Genomic DNA, 20,815 nt, shown 5'->3' on the forward strand with positions numbered 1-20,815 from the left:
ACTCTTCTATTTCAAAAGTACCATACGTATGAAACTACAGATGAACTACATGCTGCTGTACTTCCCTTAAGTAGGTTTTTTTTCAACAAAGCACATTATGAAAAAGTAATAATTAGTGTTCTGATTTCTGAGACTAACCTAGTTAATCACCATTACTGCCTACAACTTTACACTGCTTTTACACCACAAGTTACCACTTCACAATACTAATGTTTAGTGAAAACACATTACACATGCTTATCTTTCCTACTCTCATATGAGAACATAATCCCAAATCACCCTATTGTAATACTCTGCACAGGAACCATTTGTGATGCTATCACTAGGGATTGCAGCACTAGATAAGAAGAAAGCAACAGACTAAATCCTAGCAAGGATTTTATTATTTTATATTCCTTATTATAAAACACATGACAGAAATTATATTCTCCCCACTTTTTTTCCCTTACAAAACTTCTCCAGAATATTATGTACTCTTCCATTTCACAGTACTTATAATGGTGCTTTTACAAAAAACCCGTGTCAGCATGTGGGTTTTTTCTTCCTTTTTTAAAAGGTGATAGTGAAAAAAAATTACTCGTCTTTTGTACTGTTTTTACTTAAAACTTCGTTTTTATCAATGCATGTAAATATGGTTCCTGGAAAATACACCACTGAAGAGCTTACAAAAGATAGATAACCTTCTCATATTTTTTACCTTCCAGGTCTTCTCATTAGGAATTTTACATTTTTATATCACGTGAAAAAGAGGTGTAAAAATATTCTACTTAAAATAATGCTGCAAAATCAACTGTTCTTAGTCGCTCACAGAAGTTCCTAAGCAAGTAGATGAATGGGCCCCTATTTCTACCCCCTTATATATCTATATCAATTCAGAGCATGTCCAGGAACTGTGAGGAGTCATTTTAAAAAAACATCCAAATGTCAATTCAGCTAAATAATTCTGACATCTCCTAAATTCTGAAGGTGTGGGGGTCATGGTAATCAAGTTTGTTTGTTTCAAACAAAAAACTCCTATTAAATTTCATTTCCTAAGAAGAAGTAAGGAAATTACAAAGCAATGGACTATTATTTTTTCCAACATCCCTACAGCCTAAGAGGTAGAAAGTCATCAATCCAGAAAAGTGTCATGAGCTCTTACTATCCCATGATGAGTTAAGGAAGACAGAAACCAACTTCCTCCTCTACCTCGTCAAGAGACGGGAAACTTCCGCTGTACTTGCTCAGTTTCCTGTTTCTAAAAAGGAAAAGGGGAAACTGGCCCAACTGCAAAAATTTCAGAACAGGAAGGTCTTCAGAAAACTCCAGCTGCTTCTTCCCACATCACTACTCCTGAGACTCACACAGAAGTTACCATCCCGGTTACAGCATATGTTACTCCTTGCTCTTTTCAGTGGCAGAGGTGCCATTCATATTTAGATACCATTCTGACATGCTGGCAAATTAAAATGAAGAATACAAATAAAGGAGAAGGAAATGGAAAGACAGTTTAACTACCTAAAATACAGACAAATCATAATGCAACAATGGATGAACAGGAGGTACTTCTCTAACTGCAGGGCCTTGACCTTGCCAAACTGTAAAAGTGTGCTACAGCCAAAAGTATTTCTGGAAAGAAAACAAGACTGAAATTACCATAATGGAAAAGGTAAGTAAAGAACTGCTAGCAGCCTTTCTACTAGGTTAAGTGTAAGAAAACTTACATTTGTCAACAATCATAGATAATTAAGGCAACAACCCAGAAAAAGAATCCTTATCCTTTTAATTCTGATTTTTAATTATACAAATTGTCCCTCAAATGAGTGCTTCTGACATTTTTGGAACAAAGAAAAATTATTCCTGATTAAAAAATATTATTTAAAGTGTAGATAAAGGAATTGTTTTGAATTGTTCCAAATTGTTCTAGAGTTTAAGTGTTATCTTTAAATGCCAATGAGAGTATTTTCCCCTGACCTTTTACAAAGAACATCACAGTACGAGCCACTCTTCCTAAAACCATACTACTGTAAAATTCTGTCCTGCTAGCCATAATCTGCAAATAATAATGCAAATAATATATGATTCACTTCAGAGATGTTTTTATTTTCACAACACCATGTATGTCTTTAAAACATTTGTAATTTCTATTACTAGTGTTTGAACTAAAAAGTATGTGTTGTAAAATCTTAGTACATATTAAATGTTTTGTAGTAAGCTCATATTCAGAACTACCTGTTTACCAGAATTAAATCTGTTTTATACAGTATGCACTTGGTAGTTCTCAAATGTACAAAGCAATATAAGCACATTTTGGACTAACCAAATTACTATTAGGTAGATTTACTACACTATAAACTTATACAATACTGAAAACTTCTCCTGAAATTAGGAAACCACGGCACCATTCATTATCACACCCAGAGAACATTGCCAATTTTAAAATCTATAGGAAGGAGCATTCACCTATTCAAGGCAAAAGGCAAACACATCATACCAGTCTTTAAATGACAGGTAAAAAGCACTACATAGTAGCTTAATTGCAATCCCTCCCTATTCTTCCACACAAGTGCTATGCAGATATCATTAGCCTTATATTGACTATAAAATTTGATACTTCTACTGTCCTTATAGTGTCTGATTAACAAGTAAATGTACTTAAGTCTCTTTGCTATTTCTGAAAGAGGACAACCGATTCCTGTGTTCATGAGCAAAACAGAATATTAAAACCAGCCCAACAGTGAGACACCCTAATTACAAGTGAAGTAACTTAATTATTTTTGAGGTCACTATGTAAGGTAAAGCCTAAAAGTTATTGATCTTAATATTGCAGTAAATCACTCATTTTTAGAACAGTAAAAGGAAAGTATATTTGTTTGCCTTTTTTCTATCCTATGAGAGTACTGCTTACTCCACTGCTGAACTAAGGGACTGAATATGTGAAGACCAGTACCTCTAGGGAAAGCTTACTAACAAATAAAAAAAACCCACATAATCCATCTGGCTAAAACATACAGAAAAATGTGTAAGAAAGAGATTGAGGACAAGCTTGTGAAAGGTTAGAGAAAAGCTACCTACTAAAATTTGGAGATAACTGTATCATTGATTAAACAGGGCACTGGCATTTCAGTATTAACTACACAAAGATATAACTACTACCATAAAGAAAGGAAGTTCCTAATTATAATCTAAACTTCCAAAGCATATCAACATAAAGAGAGAGGAGATATTAAAGCATTGTATTCCAAGCTGAGAAAATGCTCCTTTGTGAGAAAAGTTTCTTGGAAGCTCCCAGGCACAAAGCAGCTTAGTGCCAGCTAGTCCACAGTGAAGTTCTTCAACTGTGAAAGTAGTCTTCCACTGTCACCATTTCCTTTCCAGAACTTTAAAAAAAAAACCCTTTAACTTAATTGAATTGCTTAGGTATGAAATATTACACCTCCTATACAACTGCAGAATACAGCTCTTGACAATGTGTTTGGAGTCAACAAACATTTATTGTAAGTAACGTTTTATTAAAGTGAAAACAAGCTTGCAACCTTCAGGGTGAGAACTACAGTACAAGAAAATAAACACCCTTTCAACCAAACACTCTTTGTAAGGTGTTCTTACCAAAAAATCTTGTCAATCACAGGGATAGTCAATTTCACCTACTGCACTGCTATACTGAAAATGAATATGCAATACATTCTCAGATTAATGTACATTTGTTCAGGTAAGTGTTGAAGTTCAGGACTCTTTCTCCATCAATAACCTCCTAATTATGTCACAGAACACACAACTGGAAAAGGAACATAATGTGACTCCACACACTGACTGCACTTAAAACTTCAATTACTGAAGAGAAGTTGGGTGCTACAGAGAATACCCCAAGAGGCAGCCAAGAGCTGAGAAACAGTTTTAAAATTCTAAATCACTAATATAACACAAGAAAAAAGGGTGGAAGACCAACCACTTGCTCAGAAAGATGCCACTTGCTCAGTAACTTAAGTGTTACTGACAAAAAGCACACTTTTGTTTTAGACAAAGCTGTAGAGGGAAAATCAGCCCCTCAGACAGATGATCTATTTTCACAATTAGATCAACACTTAGTTCTCTCTCTTTAGTTAGTTTTTTTATGATAGTCTGTTTATTTTTTGATTCTTCAATCAACATCCATTCTAACACCTGAACAAGAGAAAAACGCACGACAACTGAGATGTAAGATAAAAAAAGTAAAGCCACCATATCAGTCACATCCAGCAAACAAGTACTGTTACTCATTGGCATGATCCTGCAGCAAACCCACTTCCATGGGATCTGCTTCCTCTAAGGGAAGACGTTTTACCTTGTACAGCATGAGCTGGATTATTGCCAAGCACTACAGCTGTGGTCTTTGAACTGATCAGCACTTAAAAGAAGACCATAAGAGCAAAATATTACACTTAAAAAGTAAAAAGAATGAACAGAAACTCTGATATATTCTCTGACAAATTCTTTTTTAAAAAATACCATTTGAACTGCTTAAAAGAACCTCAATACACCAAAATAACCAACCAACAAAACAAAGCCCAGAAACCTAACAAACTTGGTTATAAATTAATAAATATAAACCATTACATAAATAATGCTTCAAATATCCTGCTAGATGGCTCCTGGAATTCACCATCTTCTTTTTTGGCATTTCAGTTCCCACAGTGAGTGAGATCTACCTATCCAGGGTTTGAGCCTTGGCAGCATTTAATTGAACAGTATTTGTTTTCAAATGCTTCTCTATTCCCTCTCTGACAAAACGTCCAAAGAGTACTAAGGATTATCCCCTTCCCTGTCCTGGGGTGACTGTATGGTCTGGTATTTTCTCAAACCAGGACATTCCCCCACTGACAGTACATTACAAAACTTCCTAACAATTCTACATTTTACATTTGATTCCTATTTTGAAACTTAACTGTTTTATATTTTATATTGCTGATAATAATCAACACAACTCTAGTGTAATTATTATTAACTCCCTGCTATTTGTCCTCTTTTTACCAAATACCCTCATGCTACTAAAATAATTTTCTTTGATTACGTGCCTTAATTACGCAAGAATTCCTCATGGTCACGGATGATGTTTACAAGCTAATTCATGCTCTTCTGCACTCGCCCTACTCCATAAATCAACCCATCTCCCTGCCTGCAATTTTGGCATCATTTTTCTTTGATGAACTCTACTATTTCACTTTCCTACTGTAATCCACTCTTGTCTCCTTGATCACCAGTACATAATATTCTCTCAATTATTACGCTTTTCGCATATAAAATCTATATACACACAACACTCTACACGACACCTGTGACTACAAAAGCCCTCCTATTCTAGGACTAGTCTCAACAAAATGTTCCTACTCAGCTTTCTTGAAGTACCAGAGAAATAACAACCTCTGTCATCACCAGGTACCTCCATTTTAAAAGTCACTAAGATTCTCTGATCTTTCTCTCTCTTCCTCATTTAGTATCTGCATGTATAGTAGTATGCTTTCTGAAAATTTTACTAATTTAATAAATCTCAATAATTTAATCAATTCTCTTTACACTAATGCCAAACCCCTTATTTATCTCAATTTCTAAAAAAAAATTCCAAGGAGACAACAAAACTGCTAAGTTCTTAAAGTTACTTAAGTGACAAGACTTGATCTCCTTCAGTAAAAACTAGTTTAAAAGGTGTGAAGAATATCTATTTGACTAATACATGTCTAAATATGTGGAGTTCTTTCCTCTATATTCTCTGTGTTGTTCTTCTTCCTTAGTCTGCAAGGGGACTTCCCTGCACAAGAGTGGCGGCCTCCAGAAATTTAAAAGGCAGGCAAACAAGAAAACCCTTTCTTTACAGAAGATTAACCACATGGCCATATAAATAACTTACAAAACTTAATTAAAAGTAAACAAATAAATAAACAACAGCAGTAACAAGCAATTCAAGACTAGAATCTGCTAGCTTGTCTCTCTAGCAGCAATGGAACCCTGATGCAGGTCTCCATGAAAGTAGACCTCTACAATTTATTAAAAACACACCAGTCGTCACCAGTACCACAACCCTAAAAGCAGAGCTTTTATCACTAGACATAGCCATATCACTACTGGAGGCCTATGCCAGCAGCACAGCAGCCACTCAAGCGACAGCAGAACTGTCTGCTTGGAAAGGGCTACCACAAGCTGCTATTTAAGATAACAGCAATAATTTCTGATGTACATAAGCAAGTAAGAATGATGACCTATGCTCTTTTTACCCTCCTCTATGCACTGAGGTAGGACAAGGGGTAGAGAAAGGAGATTATGTACTCCTTTTAAACAATGTGTCGCTTTTATTCGCTGGAAACATCAGTGTGGCTGACAACTCAAAACAGAGTGGCAATAAGCACTATTGGAAACACATATTTACATTATCTTTAGCAGGAAAAATAGCAATTAATAGCTAACCAATCCAATGCCAAAGAAATTCCAATCATAGCAGAATCCAAATCTATGTAGCTGGATGACAGTATCTGTCTAATAGAGTAGAAATAGCAGAGTTGCATGTAGTTTGTCTACATCTTTGACGAATTCAGCTGCTCTCTACTCACGATTGTTTTGATCAGAGCAACCTACATTCCATAACTTGGAGTAGTTTTAAACAACAGCCATTTGATATATTTTGCTTAGAGAAGGCTGAGTTTAAAAGCTGTCTTTCCAAATTATGTAAGCCTAAGGTCTAGGACAGGAAACAATTTTGTATCACAAATGATCAGGAAATGCCATAAAGAAACAGTACTTTGCACCTACTTCCACCTGTGAGATCCAAACTGGGACTCTAAACTTTTGTGCTGGTCGGTATAAAAATATTTTTAGAGTTTTGGAATGTTTCCTTCATTGAATCTTTTTCTTTTGTTGAAAATTCACTCTTAACATATATGCAGCATTAGAAGTGGGACAGGAAACCTATGCAATCTATCCCAAACTTTAGCTGACCTCCAGATTTGTATATGCTCTCTCTATATACATATGCAATAAAAGGTATTTGCTTCTTACATAATCAATATAAAAAATGAAGTATACACAGACATTACTAATATTCTCAAAGTGACAACAGCATTTGAAAAAATTCACCCTGTTCCACAATGGTAACTTTCTTAGCTTTTCTAAGTGCAGCAATGCCCATGAAAAACTATTTTCCAAGATGAGACCTTTCTCCCTGCAAGCTATTTAAGGAACAGATAAAATCCTTTATTTGATTATATGCAATTTTATGCCTTTATGGTATTTTAATATAAGGACAGAAGTAAGTGTAATTGTGATAATGGTAGATTTTTTTTAAACCAAAATGAAAAAGGTAAATCCAGTGTTAATGAAAAAATATAAACTAACAGAAGAGAAATAAATTCTGCACGTGCAGCCCTGGTAATGTAAGCAAAGAGGCAGAAGAACCACTCTAAGGTTTATACCAGTAAATCAGAACCTCACTGGAGGAAAGCAGATGGTTCAACTCAGTACTTCAGAAATGACAGTCTTCACTCAGCAGCCACCTAGCATCTGGGAAACAAGTCAATTAATATCCAGTGAACAATTTAAATGAGGGACTTGGCTATTAAAAAGTAACTTACCAACATCTGATAACATAACCCCTCCTTTTCCTTCTACAGTGTCTACCTCATCTGCCCTTCCAAACAGTGTTCTCTCCAAAATTCCCATTCCTGTCTTTTGACCCAGCGCATGAATGCACCCACCTCACTCAACACTCGTACTTCTTCCATCTGCCATTCAACCCCCTATGCACAGAAGGTCTCTTTCCTGCTCTCACTGAAATACCTCCAAACAGCTTGTCTTTCCTCTCTCTTGGCCTACAGGTGACCGAGAGGCAGCAGTGTTTTATCTGGCCCAGCTGGCAGCAGCGTTGGCATGTGCCTCCAGCTGGGTTCCTGACTATTCAGAGTACAAGTGTCTCCTAGCAGGCCAGTACCTGTGCACCTTGCATCCTCCAAGCTGCACATCTGCATCAGCTGGCTGCCTGCTCAGGGGAGCTGTGTCTTTGCAATGGGCAGCTGCTAAGTCAAGAAACACACAAAGTCTCTGAAGCCACAAACCATAGCACACACATAACATCTGAGCCAAAAAAAGCCTTGAGGAAAAGGACAAGAGGGTCACTTCCCCCTAGTGGCTTTCTACAGTAGAATCTTGTATTGGGAACCTTTGAAAGACTCATCCAGTGAGGCAAGCAGGTCCACAATCCCACATATTTATACTATTACTGTATGTTATAAGATATGTGAACAATGATATTTATCTCATGTCCATTACAATTTAACCTTCCACCATTATTTCCACAATAAAAAAAAAAGTTTTAGTCATATTTATTTTGATACTGTGGATACAGGAAATCAGCAATACTAGGGATTGCATTATACCAGTGAAAACAATACAAATAAGTAAACTCTTGGTAAGTTTCTGAAAACAAGAACTAATGGAAATAGCATTTTGTTTTTCTTGCTTAAGGTATGCAGCTCACTTTCCCCATCAAGGAAAACAAGCTTATCTTAGCTTACACATATAAAGAACAAAACCTGTAACTTTCATAAACCCTTTAAAATGGTAACAACTGCCAAAGTTGCAACTTTTGCATAGATGGAAAGACCTCCTGAAAACAACTAATAAACAGTCTTTACACAAATTTCGGTATCCTAAGTTTTGAACGTATCTTTATTGACTTCACTGGTTTACTTCCCACCCTTGCTAAGGCAGCACATTCTGTGTTAATACACATGCTCCAGATGTTACACACCTGACCTTTACAAGTGCACTGCAGGACTGACACAGGATGCCACCAATTTCAGCCAAAGCCTAAAGAGGCACGAATTCTACCTAAGTAAATCTAGATGCAATTCAACATCACCATAAAGCTAGCAAAATATTTTTGCTTTCTAACAGGCACATGAATTTATGGCACACAAACAGCCATACAGAAAAGTATCAGTATGCCTAGGAAAGCTGGGTGTTTGTTTGGCATTATGTGCAGAACAGTATATAATTTTTAAGTCCCCTTTTGCTTTGATCTTAAGAAGCACTCTCTTCTACAGCTGGACTAATCCTACTTACAAGACAATTAAACTGCTTATTAGGAGAAGGAAAACTACTAGAGAAAAATGAGAATGGTATATTGGCAATATAAAAATCTAAGTAGAAAAAACCATTGTATTTATCTACCACAAAACCTATCTTTCTAGGAACTACATTTCAGTAACAACAGCATATTGACAACAGGACATATTAATGAAACAACACTAAACATTATTAAATCATTGGCACCAAAGGTTCTATTTTGATTTTCTAATCTTTTACCTTTTTACTATGACACCATATGCTTTGACTAACATAACACCTTTCTAATTAATAACTTCACGTTACATAAACAGAGAAGGACACGACATTAAACAGGGTAACAAGTTCAGCAAAGATGGAAAAAAATACAATAATCTGAAGCATTTTTGGGGAAAAAAAATCCAAAAACCCCACTTACTAGAAGTGTTCCAAACAGTATGGCAGTTAGGGCCCTGTATATTCCTCAAATCCAACTACACGCAGTATTTCACTACAGGGGTCAGCCTTTGCACATAGCTCTGCTCAGAAACAATATTTCCACTTAAAAAAAAAAAAATTAAAAATTGAATTTCTGTGCCTTAGAATCACAAAAATGACCTTGGAAGAACAAGCAAAATGTTCCCAATGCTGCAATGCCTGACTAGGTCCCGCAGAGTACCTGAAAACACATTTTTAGGTGTGTGAAATACCCTTTATGCATTCATCTGGATCCTGTGAATGCAGCATGCCCACAGCTGCAAAATTTGTTTTTCAGGTACCACAGAATCTGTTAGTGTTTTGCTGTAAAATTCAGTATTTTACTGTTGCTAGGCACCTGACATTTAGTGCTTTGTCCTCTTGCCCTTTTACTTGCATACATCCTTTTTTTCCTTCAATTTTCTTACAATTAGAAATTCATTTGATTACAGTAAATATCCCATGTGGAGTCAATGGGTACAGACATCAAGGGGACAAGGAACAGAGAATGAATTATGACCTGTAGTCAAAAGATTGAGAAGATGATGATTAGAAGAGAATGAGACAGAAAGACAGAGCTACATGGCCCACATGGGTAACACCATGGAAGGCAAGAGTGGAGAACTGATGCCCAGAAAGCAAACTCAAAACCTCTTTAGAAATAACTAACATTAAGATTAATCAATTGCCACATTGAATGATGAGTCAAAATGATGTGTACATTGATACAACAAATTAATACTGCCATGAAATTTATTCCCATTTCTCACAGAGAGCACAAGGCTCTACTGTAAAGAATATTCTCTAGAAACACAGTTACAGTTGCATATTCATACTTATATGAGGCAATTCCTGATTTTTTTTCTGGTATTTACTGTATAACTGTAGCATTATATGAACATGTACTGGTAGAAATTTTAATATTCCTGGAGTTTCATAGATGGTATTGGGGTGTGAAAAGCAGCCAAGAAACAGCTCCAAAATCTAAAACATTTCAAAGCTATACTATCACCCCAAAATTACAGAGGACATCTGTGAACTCTGTTTACCTGGCCAGTGCCAGATTCTTCATCATTTCATGGAGATCACTAGAAAATGGACACTCCTGACCAAAATAATCAGGTAAAGAAGAACTATTCCTAATAGTATTTCCACAAGTTTTCTTCTAATATATAGATTTGAAGAGCAAACAAACTCATATACATAGTTCTGCATCTATCCTACACCATAATAATTACTAATATACTCAAAGATTTACCTCCAGAGTAAACTATTTTCATTTAGCTTAATTGAGCCCCTGGGATGTACCCCGAACGGAAAGTTCCCCCAGTACATGATGTTCCAGTAAGACAGGTTGTTATTGCACTTCAGAGAAATTGACCAGAGCTACTCAAAGTTAGTCACAGGATTTGGTGATCTACGGACCTGAGAATCCCAGCACGTGGTTTATCATGGAACCATGGCAACCTCTGCACTGGGAGGCAGAGGCCAGCCAGCAGGCGTCACAGCACGTAACAGTGAAGAAACACATGCAGCCAAAAGTGTGGGCCATCTAAACCTCAGCTGCCATGTCAAAAGTCCACCAAACTCTGAGAGAAAAGCTCTCTGAAACAGAATGACTGCCTTACAAGATTTTTATGTATCTTAAGCAGATATGGATTGATAAGTAACACTGTAAATTATTCTGAGAGACTAATAATCTCAACTGTTGCTTCTCCCACACCAATAGAAAATAGTATGAAGACAGTTCACTCTTACAGACAAACATGCTCCAGTGCATCATTCAACAAAACTACACTCTATTATAACTCTATTACGTGTGATCTCTCTTGCAACATAGCTGCCTTGCTACAATTTATCTGGAGTTAAAATAAATGCATGCACATTCAGTTTAAAGATAGGAAAACAATAAGTGGAGTACTCAGCTTCACTACCTTACCGCTAAAAATGTAATTCAGGTCTGGTTAAGACTTCAACTTGTTGCTCCAAGGAGACTGTATTTGAGATGTGATACCTAGCTCACTAATCTAGTACTTCAGGCAAGGCCTAAGCTCACTGTTCTGGGTACCATCTTGCTGTTTTATTATCCTCCCTCAAGATAAGCTTCTTTCTTTCCACCGTTTCAATATTTCTCTGCTTAGGTATCCCAAGTTTATTTATTCCCTAAGGAATAAAGATTGTTCTTCCTCTCATCTGTGCTGTATTTTCTGCTTCTCAACACTGTAGAGGGCAAATAACCTTATGAATAGTTTTACTTTCCTCATATATTCCTAATTTATATTCATTTTCAAATATTTAAGATATGAGATAGAAGCACGAAGAGACACAAACCTGCATTAAAGAGCTTAAAGTCTCACACTTCTCTCTGAGATAGGTAAACAAACATCAGTATAGCCACTTTCTAAATATGAATAAAAAGATTGTAAATGATTTAACTAAGGCCACAGAATCAATATGTATCAGAGTGGTAACCAGAAACAAGACCATGTGATGGGATCTCTGGCCTATACCAAATCTCCTCTGTGAACTGCGCTGACCTGAAATAATGTGGACTGATACTGCAGTAACTCCAAGCAGCCCCATTTAAGCTGTAAAACACCACTACAACACCCAGAACAAGCATTTTAAAACAAAACACAGCAAAACAAAACACAAACAGCTCATTCTCATGATCTTACATATTTAGTTCTCAGTTCTCCAATTGACAGAACATAACATTAGCGCTGTTTGAAACATAAAACAGGATTTCTCAGCTACTGATTAAGAGGAATTTTAAAAGACAGTAACAGTAGCCTCTTTTTATGGATAGTTTATCTAAGGATCAAAATGAAGACATTTTCCTGTCAGAACTGGATTCTATAAAACAATTATTAACAAGATTAAAACTAAATTCTATAAAAACAATTATTAAAAATTAAAACTGGACTACTATAAAAATAATTGACTTTAATGTATTTGGGTTTCATCTTATTTGACATACACTCTCAAAGTAAAAATCTGAACCTCTGTGTACCTCTGGTACCTCATCTGTAAAAACTAACAAATCGTACTTCTCTATTTCACCACTGGGGAAAGGGTTAAGAAAGAAAAGAAAAAAAAGAGTATGAAAGTCTTATCTATTGAGATTTAACTGCAAATAAGCAAGGTAATTAAAGGCTGCTAGCTCCAGAATAAAATTAAACAAACAAAAAAACAACCAAAACCAAACCAAACAACTTCTCTTAGCCCAGGCTTATTCCATGTAACAAGGAAAGAAGTAATGCCCTTGCATTCCACATGCATTCTTGATCATATTGTAATTAGCTTAGCATTCATTCAAATCTAAGACATTACAACAGATAGCAATAATTTTAAGGCATAAATTCATTTAAATACTGTTTTGGTTTAAGAATAGAAAATGGTCTTAAATAATTAAGTTTCCACTAATTCTTAGAAGATTAAGTAGGTGCTTGAAGTCATCACATTTACTACAGTGTTGCCAGAAACTTGCTCTTTGTAGATTATTAGTTCTGATAGCTGCCCATATAAGCTTTCAAGTTAAATAATCAGAATTCTGAATTAAAACTGAAGAACAACATTCACCTCTCCCCAAATAAACTAGTGAACTTCAGCATAACAGCAGCAACTTAGGTAGTTTCTACAAAAAGCTTGCAAAAAATAATCAGGAAAATATGTTTAAGTTCATCGCACTAACTTTTCACTACATCTTCCAGCAGTAAAAAGGAGTTTACCCTCTGAAGAAAAAGCTGAGAAATTTTGATAAGAGGCCAAACTCATCTGCACAGTAAACTGGTATCACAATGTCATTCTAACAAAGGGCAATTTTAGGGTAGCTATATCCCCTTTCATTTGCTGCTTGCTCCCTTCAGATGAGTCCTAATGCAAATGTTGTTCAGTAAAACTTCTGCTTTCCTTTGAGCAAACTCCCAGCAACCCTGACAAGACCTCATCCATCCAAATAAGTAACTTCTGTTGAGAGACATTCTGAGATTTCAGCAACATATTTAATTTCCCTAAATAAAGCTTTGTTTCATGAGCAGTAACTAGACTTGATTGTATGTTGGCTATATGATTCAGTACAACTAAAACAAAATTCCCCCTTCAACTATGTAAAATATTCACTTCAGACTTTAAAAGAAAGGCCTTAGACACCTGACTGAAACAGGCATTACAATTTTTGTTTTGAGGAAGGAAAAGCAAACTTTAAGAAGAAATCATAAAAATGTCATCCATGCATTTGTTTCCTGTTTTGCCAGCGACTGCAGGATTTGGGACAAAATTAAGCGCAAAAGATTCCACAAGATCAAGTCCATAGGTATGCAAGATGAAAGCCTTCACTATGGCATTATTCAAGGATGGACAAAAGCTGCCATTCCTGGCTCATTACCTGTTGCACGTCTGGGTGTCCTGGCCAGGCCAGTGCCCGGTATGGGGGTTCCCCTGTACTCTGCCTGACACACTATTCATACCAGAAGGGATTCAGGAATATCTTGGGGGGTTTTGTGCTGCTCACTGCTCTGAATTGTCTCCTTCAATTTTATCTCAGCTTACACATTAAAACAACCTCTCCTTTTATTTAAAACTACCTCCCTTTTAACTGTTTAGACCCTTCAAAATGCTTGGAAGATATAATTTCCCCTTCTCACACAAACTGTTAATTGAGCCAAGCAAAACATATTTATCTTTTTTTTTTTTTATAATCAATTAGTCCTTTCAGCTTTCTTAACATTTTGCTGCTCTTCTCTGAGTTTCTGCTAACCCACCCCACCTGTTGCAAAGGCTCTGAAGTAAAACAGTACTCTAAACACCATCCCATAATCTGGTACAAAAATCCATGTCCCATTTGTCTAACGTTTGCTCAATGCCACTGTGGATGCAACCTAAACTTGTTCTAAATTTTACAAAGTCTATATATCATATTTCAAACTGGGGACTGTCCTTCCTGTCAGAAGCATGCACAAATCCCTTTCATATGAAAGGGAGTTGGGTTCACACAACTGACAGGATTATCAGGTCCATGGTATCACTCCTATGCCTTTTTCAGCAATACTGCTTTCCAGGTTATTCCCTCACAATGAATACCTGTTTTGGATTACGAGCCCTCAATTGTTTTAGCTTGCATTTTTCAAACTAAATCTCGTATGTACTTTTCAACAATGTGCCTAATTTCTTTAGATTACCTTTTCTTTTCTGCCCTGTCTTGTGCTTAACTCTTCTATCATTGCCTGCTAATGCTGCAAGTGTAGTATTCAACCTCTCATAAAGTTAAGCAAAGCAGACACTAAATATACCTAAAATGGCTAAACTTGTATTACTACGTGCATATGTAAGCACTGATGATACTCTTTTAGCACCTAAAACTGCTGTGACTCACCACATCTATTCTTTATACTTGGTTCTATTTTTGTTTATGGTCCTTCATCCAATTTTTCATTAAGATGACTATCCATATACATAAATAATTTCTTAACAAGAGATTTTTGAAATGCATGTGAATTTCAGAAAATATTTAAAATTTTACTACAGCTACAACTCTCTATTCATTTACTGGGGCCTTGAATCTGCAATCAGATCTGGCAAACGAGCCAATCCTGTACTTCTCCATACTCACTGAACTGTGTGCAGATGCTGTTGCAGTATCAGATCCTAATTTTAAACACTAAGCAAGAATAACAAAAAAACCTCTCCTAAAGTAATTTTTGCTTAGAAAATTCCAGGCTTCTTATTATTGTTTTTCTGATTTTTCTGCCATTATATTACTAAGAATGCCTTTTATCTAGTTCTTAAGCTCATGCTTTTTTTTTCTTTCCCCCTTTATTTTATTTTTTAAAAAATCAGTACTATTGTTTAATTTCTTAGAGGCATCCTGAAGATCAAATGACTTATAAATATATCTTCAGATCTTTCAAGAACCCCCTCTATTTGTCATCAATAACTACTTCATATGGTTCTGATTGTTAACTGCTCACTGTTTTTTCATCCTACTATATATGGAATTTCAGGAAATTCATCATAATGGCTTGTCTTAATAACAACTTTATGCAACTTCTCATTTATGAACTGACCACTTTCCTCTCTATTTGACTTCCCCTTACTTCCTCAATATTTACAACAGCAAATCTTTATTCACCTTGAACTATTATTAGCAAATTACTACTGCCTTTGCCCAAAGCATACAATATGCATGTGCTGTCCACCTTTCAGGAATTCTCCACAGAACTAAGACAAACTTATTTTACCTTACAACTAGTCCTTTCATACCATTTATCTTAATGTAGATAAATAACTTTGAAAAGCAACTGAATTTCAGTTCAGTTAGGCATACTTCATTCACACATTTAAGCTTACAAGGTCTCTCACTCCCCCAAAATAGATGAAGATCCACAACAGAAATAAATGTATCACTTGCACTCACACAAAAACCAACAGAACCTTATACCAACACATGAGGTCACATCAGCCCAATTCTTTGTAGGACTGTAATGTAATCTACTAATAAGATAAAAAACAGGCTATATTCCATGCTAGCTTTCTTTTTATCAACTGGGGGTTTACCACCAACAACATAAATGTATGTCCACATTACTGATATTTACATGCATTACCCCATACTAAAATATTTTCATTAACATTATGAAATAATTTTTCAAGAAGCATTTAGAAAAAATGCTTTACTAATTCACCTCAATTGAAATGAAACATCCAATCTGCACTACATCCAAGGGAACTGCACTCTGTGTTGCTGTTAAGTCCTACAGAACTACATTAACAAGTACAGTCTATCAATGGTTACTGGCACTGTGGCTTTTGACTGCTCACTAAGAACCCCAGTGCATAAATTAGTTCACCTGTCAGACAGCTCAAAGCAACAGAGGCACTAAGTTTGAATGGTTCAGACTTTCCTTGCTATACATTACTTTTTCCAGTAAGAGAAAAGGGAGAGGGCAGTGCAAGGGAAAAGGGGTAGATAAATAGGTTATCATGTATGCAACTATCACCTATCATAAAACCTATTGGAATTGTATCACAAGTTTAAACAATTCACTTCTTTAATGAAGCCTAACATAGATTCCCAAAGATACACAGCAAAATTCCAGGACAGTCAAGTGAAAAAGTTATTTGAACAAAAATACAAACTTTAAGAACTGCCTCAATAAATACCATAACCCAATGACTGTTTTGCAAAACATTCAGTTTGATCAAGCCAACAAGACTACTGACCTCACGCAAATAAATCAATTTTTAAATTTGTTTACATAGTAACTTTAAGTAAAAAGAGGAGCATTATTAGTGGCAATACAGTGAAATGAGCAAGTGGTCCATGCAGCTTGAGATTTTATCTCAGTCAAGACATTATGCCAGATGTTCCATAGAAAGTAGCAACTTTCAGCACAAACCATCCCAAATCCAAATCTGCAAACATATTCCTGTAGGTGCACGCCACTAAATCCCTCTGAATTCAACAGGGTCTCCATCTGCCACACAGATCCCTCACTTTACAGTACACATGACATACCATTGGGTACAAATTGAAATACAAGCTGATAGGCCTCAATTTGTCTGGCTTTGCTTGGAAAGTCATTAGAGTAGTGAGGCCAAGACTACAGTCATACCTGAGGTTCACAAGACACACTTTTTGCTTTCCAAGGGTAATTGCTCAGCACTTCACTCAAATCTAGCCTTGTAAGAAACCCCAGATTATGTTCTTCAACACAGACAAGCTAGACCCTTTTAAGCAATTTATCATTACAGCCTTTATTCTTTCCCTAGAACTGAACCCAGCAGAGAGACATGTACATACAGTCTTACAACTGCACATGGAAGAAGGTGAACTCAGCTGGGAAACAGTTCCCATCCAACTCAGACCATGTGAGTAAAGCAGCAATTCAGAAAAAACAAAACCAAACAAAAACCAAAATGATCACTAAAAATCAGTCCACCCCAAAACCAACAACCTTGATAGCTTATTTCAGAATGGCTTAATCACAGAGCTTATGATAAAAATATTTTTAAAGATTCTTCATCTTAACCATTTATCAACTTTTTTCTTAAATTCAAAATAAACAAAACCCCTTTAAATTATTTGTATGTAATCAGTTATATATGTATTCAACAACTGTATTTTAAATAATGTCAATACCAGTATGCCAATAATAAAATAACATTTTTGTATGTCTGACTCTAATTTAAAAAGTAATATCTTATTAAAAAATAATAGTTATTAGAAGGCTAAATTAACATTGTGTTAACTGTCACAGCATATAATGGCTCTCAAAATACACATGAAAACAGAAATGACATACAATCTTCTACTGCAAAAAGTTAGGCCATTCAAACACTTAAAAACATGGAAATAGAAATAAAAGGTAAAAACAAAAAAACTATCATTTTGCTAATTATATGTAAAATCTAGTCAACTAACAAATTACATGGTCCAACAGAAAAACTCAAGAAGCAAAAAACCTCTTTCTACAATGTGACAAATCTTCAGCAACACTATTTCAGTACCATGTAGGAGAGGAGGGGTAAAATAAAAAAGAGGGAAGGATATCCTAAAGCAAGCTTCCCACTTGATTTCTAGGCCTGCCACCAACTTTAAACTCTACTAGAGCTATTAACAATGGTAGTTTCTTTTCTTAATCTGAATCTTAAAGCAATTGTATGCCATCACCAAAAAAAAACCCAAAATTTCAGTAACTACAAATATCTGGCTAAGGTTTTCCAGACGTCACTGAAACTCAGTAACTGCTCCACTGTGCTATGAACTCTACAGCTTCAAGCTGGAAGTCAATCTAGGACAACCAATAGAAAGTGCACCTGTACAATTACTGCATTTCCTAATTCAGAAGGCCAAACCAGAAACAGATAAAGCTTGTGTGTACTCAGCTCACCAAAACAGAAATTCAAAAGCACATACTTATTTTGTACACACTGCACATCTATATTATCATTAATTGTAGTGAAAAAATATTGTATTTATAATTCAGAAACAGAAAACTATATTCCTTAGCCAACATACATTTAACTCCATTCTAAATGAAATATAAGTATCCATATATATGTAGTATCTAAAACAACTATATACACAATCATTTAAAAATCTTTTCTACAAAAAAATAATCACCCAAACTTAATAAAAATTAATTTTTTAAAAAGTAATCTAGTAAATTAATAGTACCATACAGAGAAATTTAAAACATTCAATAGGAGCTCCATGCAACAAGGAAAAATAACCTGTATCACAAAAAAATAATCTGCATCATTTCCAAGAAATGCAACCTTATTTTTAAAACCTGCAGAAATATACTGTTTTACAAGTAATAAAATAATTATTTAGCTCTTTGTATTCTAAAATAGAAGAGAATGATATATGCTGCTAGTAATTGAGAACAATATAATTTGTGCAACAGTCCTGCAGATGCATTTTTATTCGACATCTGACCCCACTAAGCAGTAAACAAATTTACATATATCAACACATTTCAGTGCTCCAAATATTAATCTAAGTTTCTATAACTACAATAATGTGATCTCTTAGTAACAGTCCTTTAGTACCGTCATTCTAAAACAATCAAAAAAATGGCCTCTGACATATATTGTTTGTGTACTTGGGATCCCTTCAAAGTTTAAGGCTTGCAGATGTAAAATAAAAAAACTACAAAACAGAATCACCTTTAACTGATCACTGCACCAGACGAGAAAGGAATTACAAGAGTTTTTTCTGCTTTATTTTATAGCATTTTAAAAGAGTAGGGATATTTTTATTATTGCACACACTGAAAACTAAATATAACCCCGCACTCAAAAATACTACTGCAACAGCTTGATAGCACTCACCGCAAGTAATACTGTTTTAAAGCGAAGGCAGCGTTAGAACAACTTCTGGGAAAGTTAAACTCTTCTACAATTTCTCCCCACTGATTCTTCTCTGATACCTGTCAAAAACAACACACAAGCCGAGATACACAACGTACACGTAAACATGTTGCTGACAGCGAACATCACAAAAAAAAAACAGGCTGCCATGAAGCAAATAGATAAATATATAAAAAGAAACAAACACGAATGTATATGGGATTTAGGACTATATATTTTACTGACAGTTGCTAGTATTCCCCTTTCGAGAATAATCCTGCTTCTTAGGGTTCTTTTACTGCATTTATTTTTTAACATACACATTATTTTTTTCGGGGGGAACGGCCGGGAGTGGTGGTATTGTTTTGGGGTTTGTTTGTTTTTGTTTTTACTGCCTGGACAATAACCAATCGGGAGTCCCTCTGTCGCCCCCTTTTAAATCCTAACGCGGTCCGTTAAAAACCCAAAGAAGTTTAAAATAATGCAGGGAAGTGCTGGCGGGGGGCGCCCCCTGGGCTGCGGGGCGCGGGGGCGCCGGCCCGGGGGGTCCCCCCAACACAGATCCATAGACACAGAGAGGCCTTTCTTTTGAGGCCTACATTTCTGTCCCCAGCCTTGAAGCCTAAAGATGGCTATTTGATTACACACCGTCTTGGGTGCCCCTTTTGTTATTTTTCCCAGGGAAGGGCTCGGAGGGCAGCGCCCGGCCCCCCCCGGCTGCGAGGATCGTTCCCTAGCCCATGCTCCGTGCCGATTATCGATGTTAAACATGCCCGCTAATTTTGAGTTGCACTAAAACTGCACTCAGACTCTTTCCTCTGTCTCTCCCTCTGCAAGAGAGACGCACAGAGCTGCCACCACAGCCGAAAGAAGCCTGGTCTCGGCGCCCAGCAGCTCCCTACTCCCTCCTCGCCTTCCCGCGGGAGGGGGGCATGGGCGAGGGGGTCCGGCGGAGGCGGAGGAGGCAGGAGTGGGGTGCGCGCCGTACCCCCGGGTCCCCCTCCATCGCTCCGCCGACAAGGCCGAGCCACCAACCTGCCTATCTGCTCGCTTCCTCCTTCCACCCCCCACCTTCTCTAACCGGCTTTAAATAGGACGGTTCCCGGCCACCTCAGCTCCCCCCGCCACCCCCGGGGGTCAGAGAAGACTTTTGGGAAGAGGTTAGTGGGAGGGAAACCCAAATTAAAACTTCCACTCACCTTCCCAAATCCGCCTAAAGTGGTGACTCTGGTATAGAGAGCGTGAAGATCCAGCTCCTTCCCACCCACCACGGGGATCTTCTTAAAAGGAGACCTGCCAAAGGAGATACACACAAAACACCACAACTTGTCAGCTCTGCCCCCTTTTCTCCCCTCGCTGGGGCTGCCGTGTCCTTCAGGGAAGGGGCTGGAAGTTGGATCTGGTCGATTTAAAAGCCTCCCCCCCTCCCGTTCCA

The 20,815-nt window shown here is 36.6% G+C and overlaps 1 protein-coding gene across 1 annotated transcript in view; it reads right to left on the minus strand.

The window, feature by feature from the left end:
- Nucleotides 1–20,815, minus strand: part of ARID2 (AT-rich interaction domain 2) — a 98,549-nt gene that overhangs the window by 76,726 nt on the left and 1,008 nt on the right. The window contains exons 2-3 of the mRNA XM_026797039.2: nucleotides 20,580–20,673; nucleotides 19,363–19,460 (exon numbers count right to left, since the gene is read on the minus strand). Coding sequence (XP_026652840.1) covers nucleotides 19,363–19,460; nucleotides 20,580–20,673 — 192 coding nt within the window. The remainder of the gene's footprint in view (nucleotides 1–19,362; nucleotides 19,461–20,579; nucleotides 20,674–20,815) is intronic.

Source organism: Zonotrichia albicollis, chromosome 4, assembly GCF_047830755.1.
Source record: "Zonotrichia albicollis isolate bZonAlb1 chromosome 4, bZonAlb1.hap1, whole genome shotgun sequence".
Taxonomy (NCBI): domain Eukaryota; kingdom Metazoa; phylum Chordata; class Aves; order Passeriformes; family Passerellidae; genus Zonotrichia; species Zonotrichia albicollis.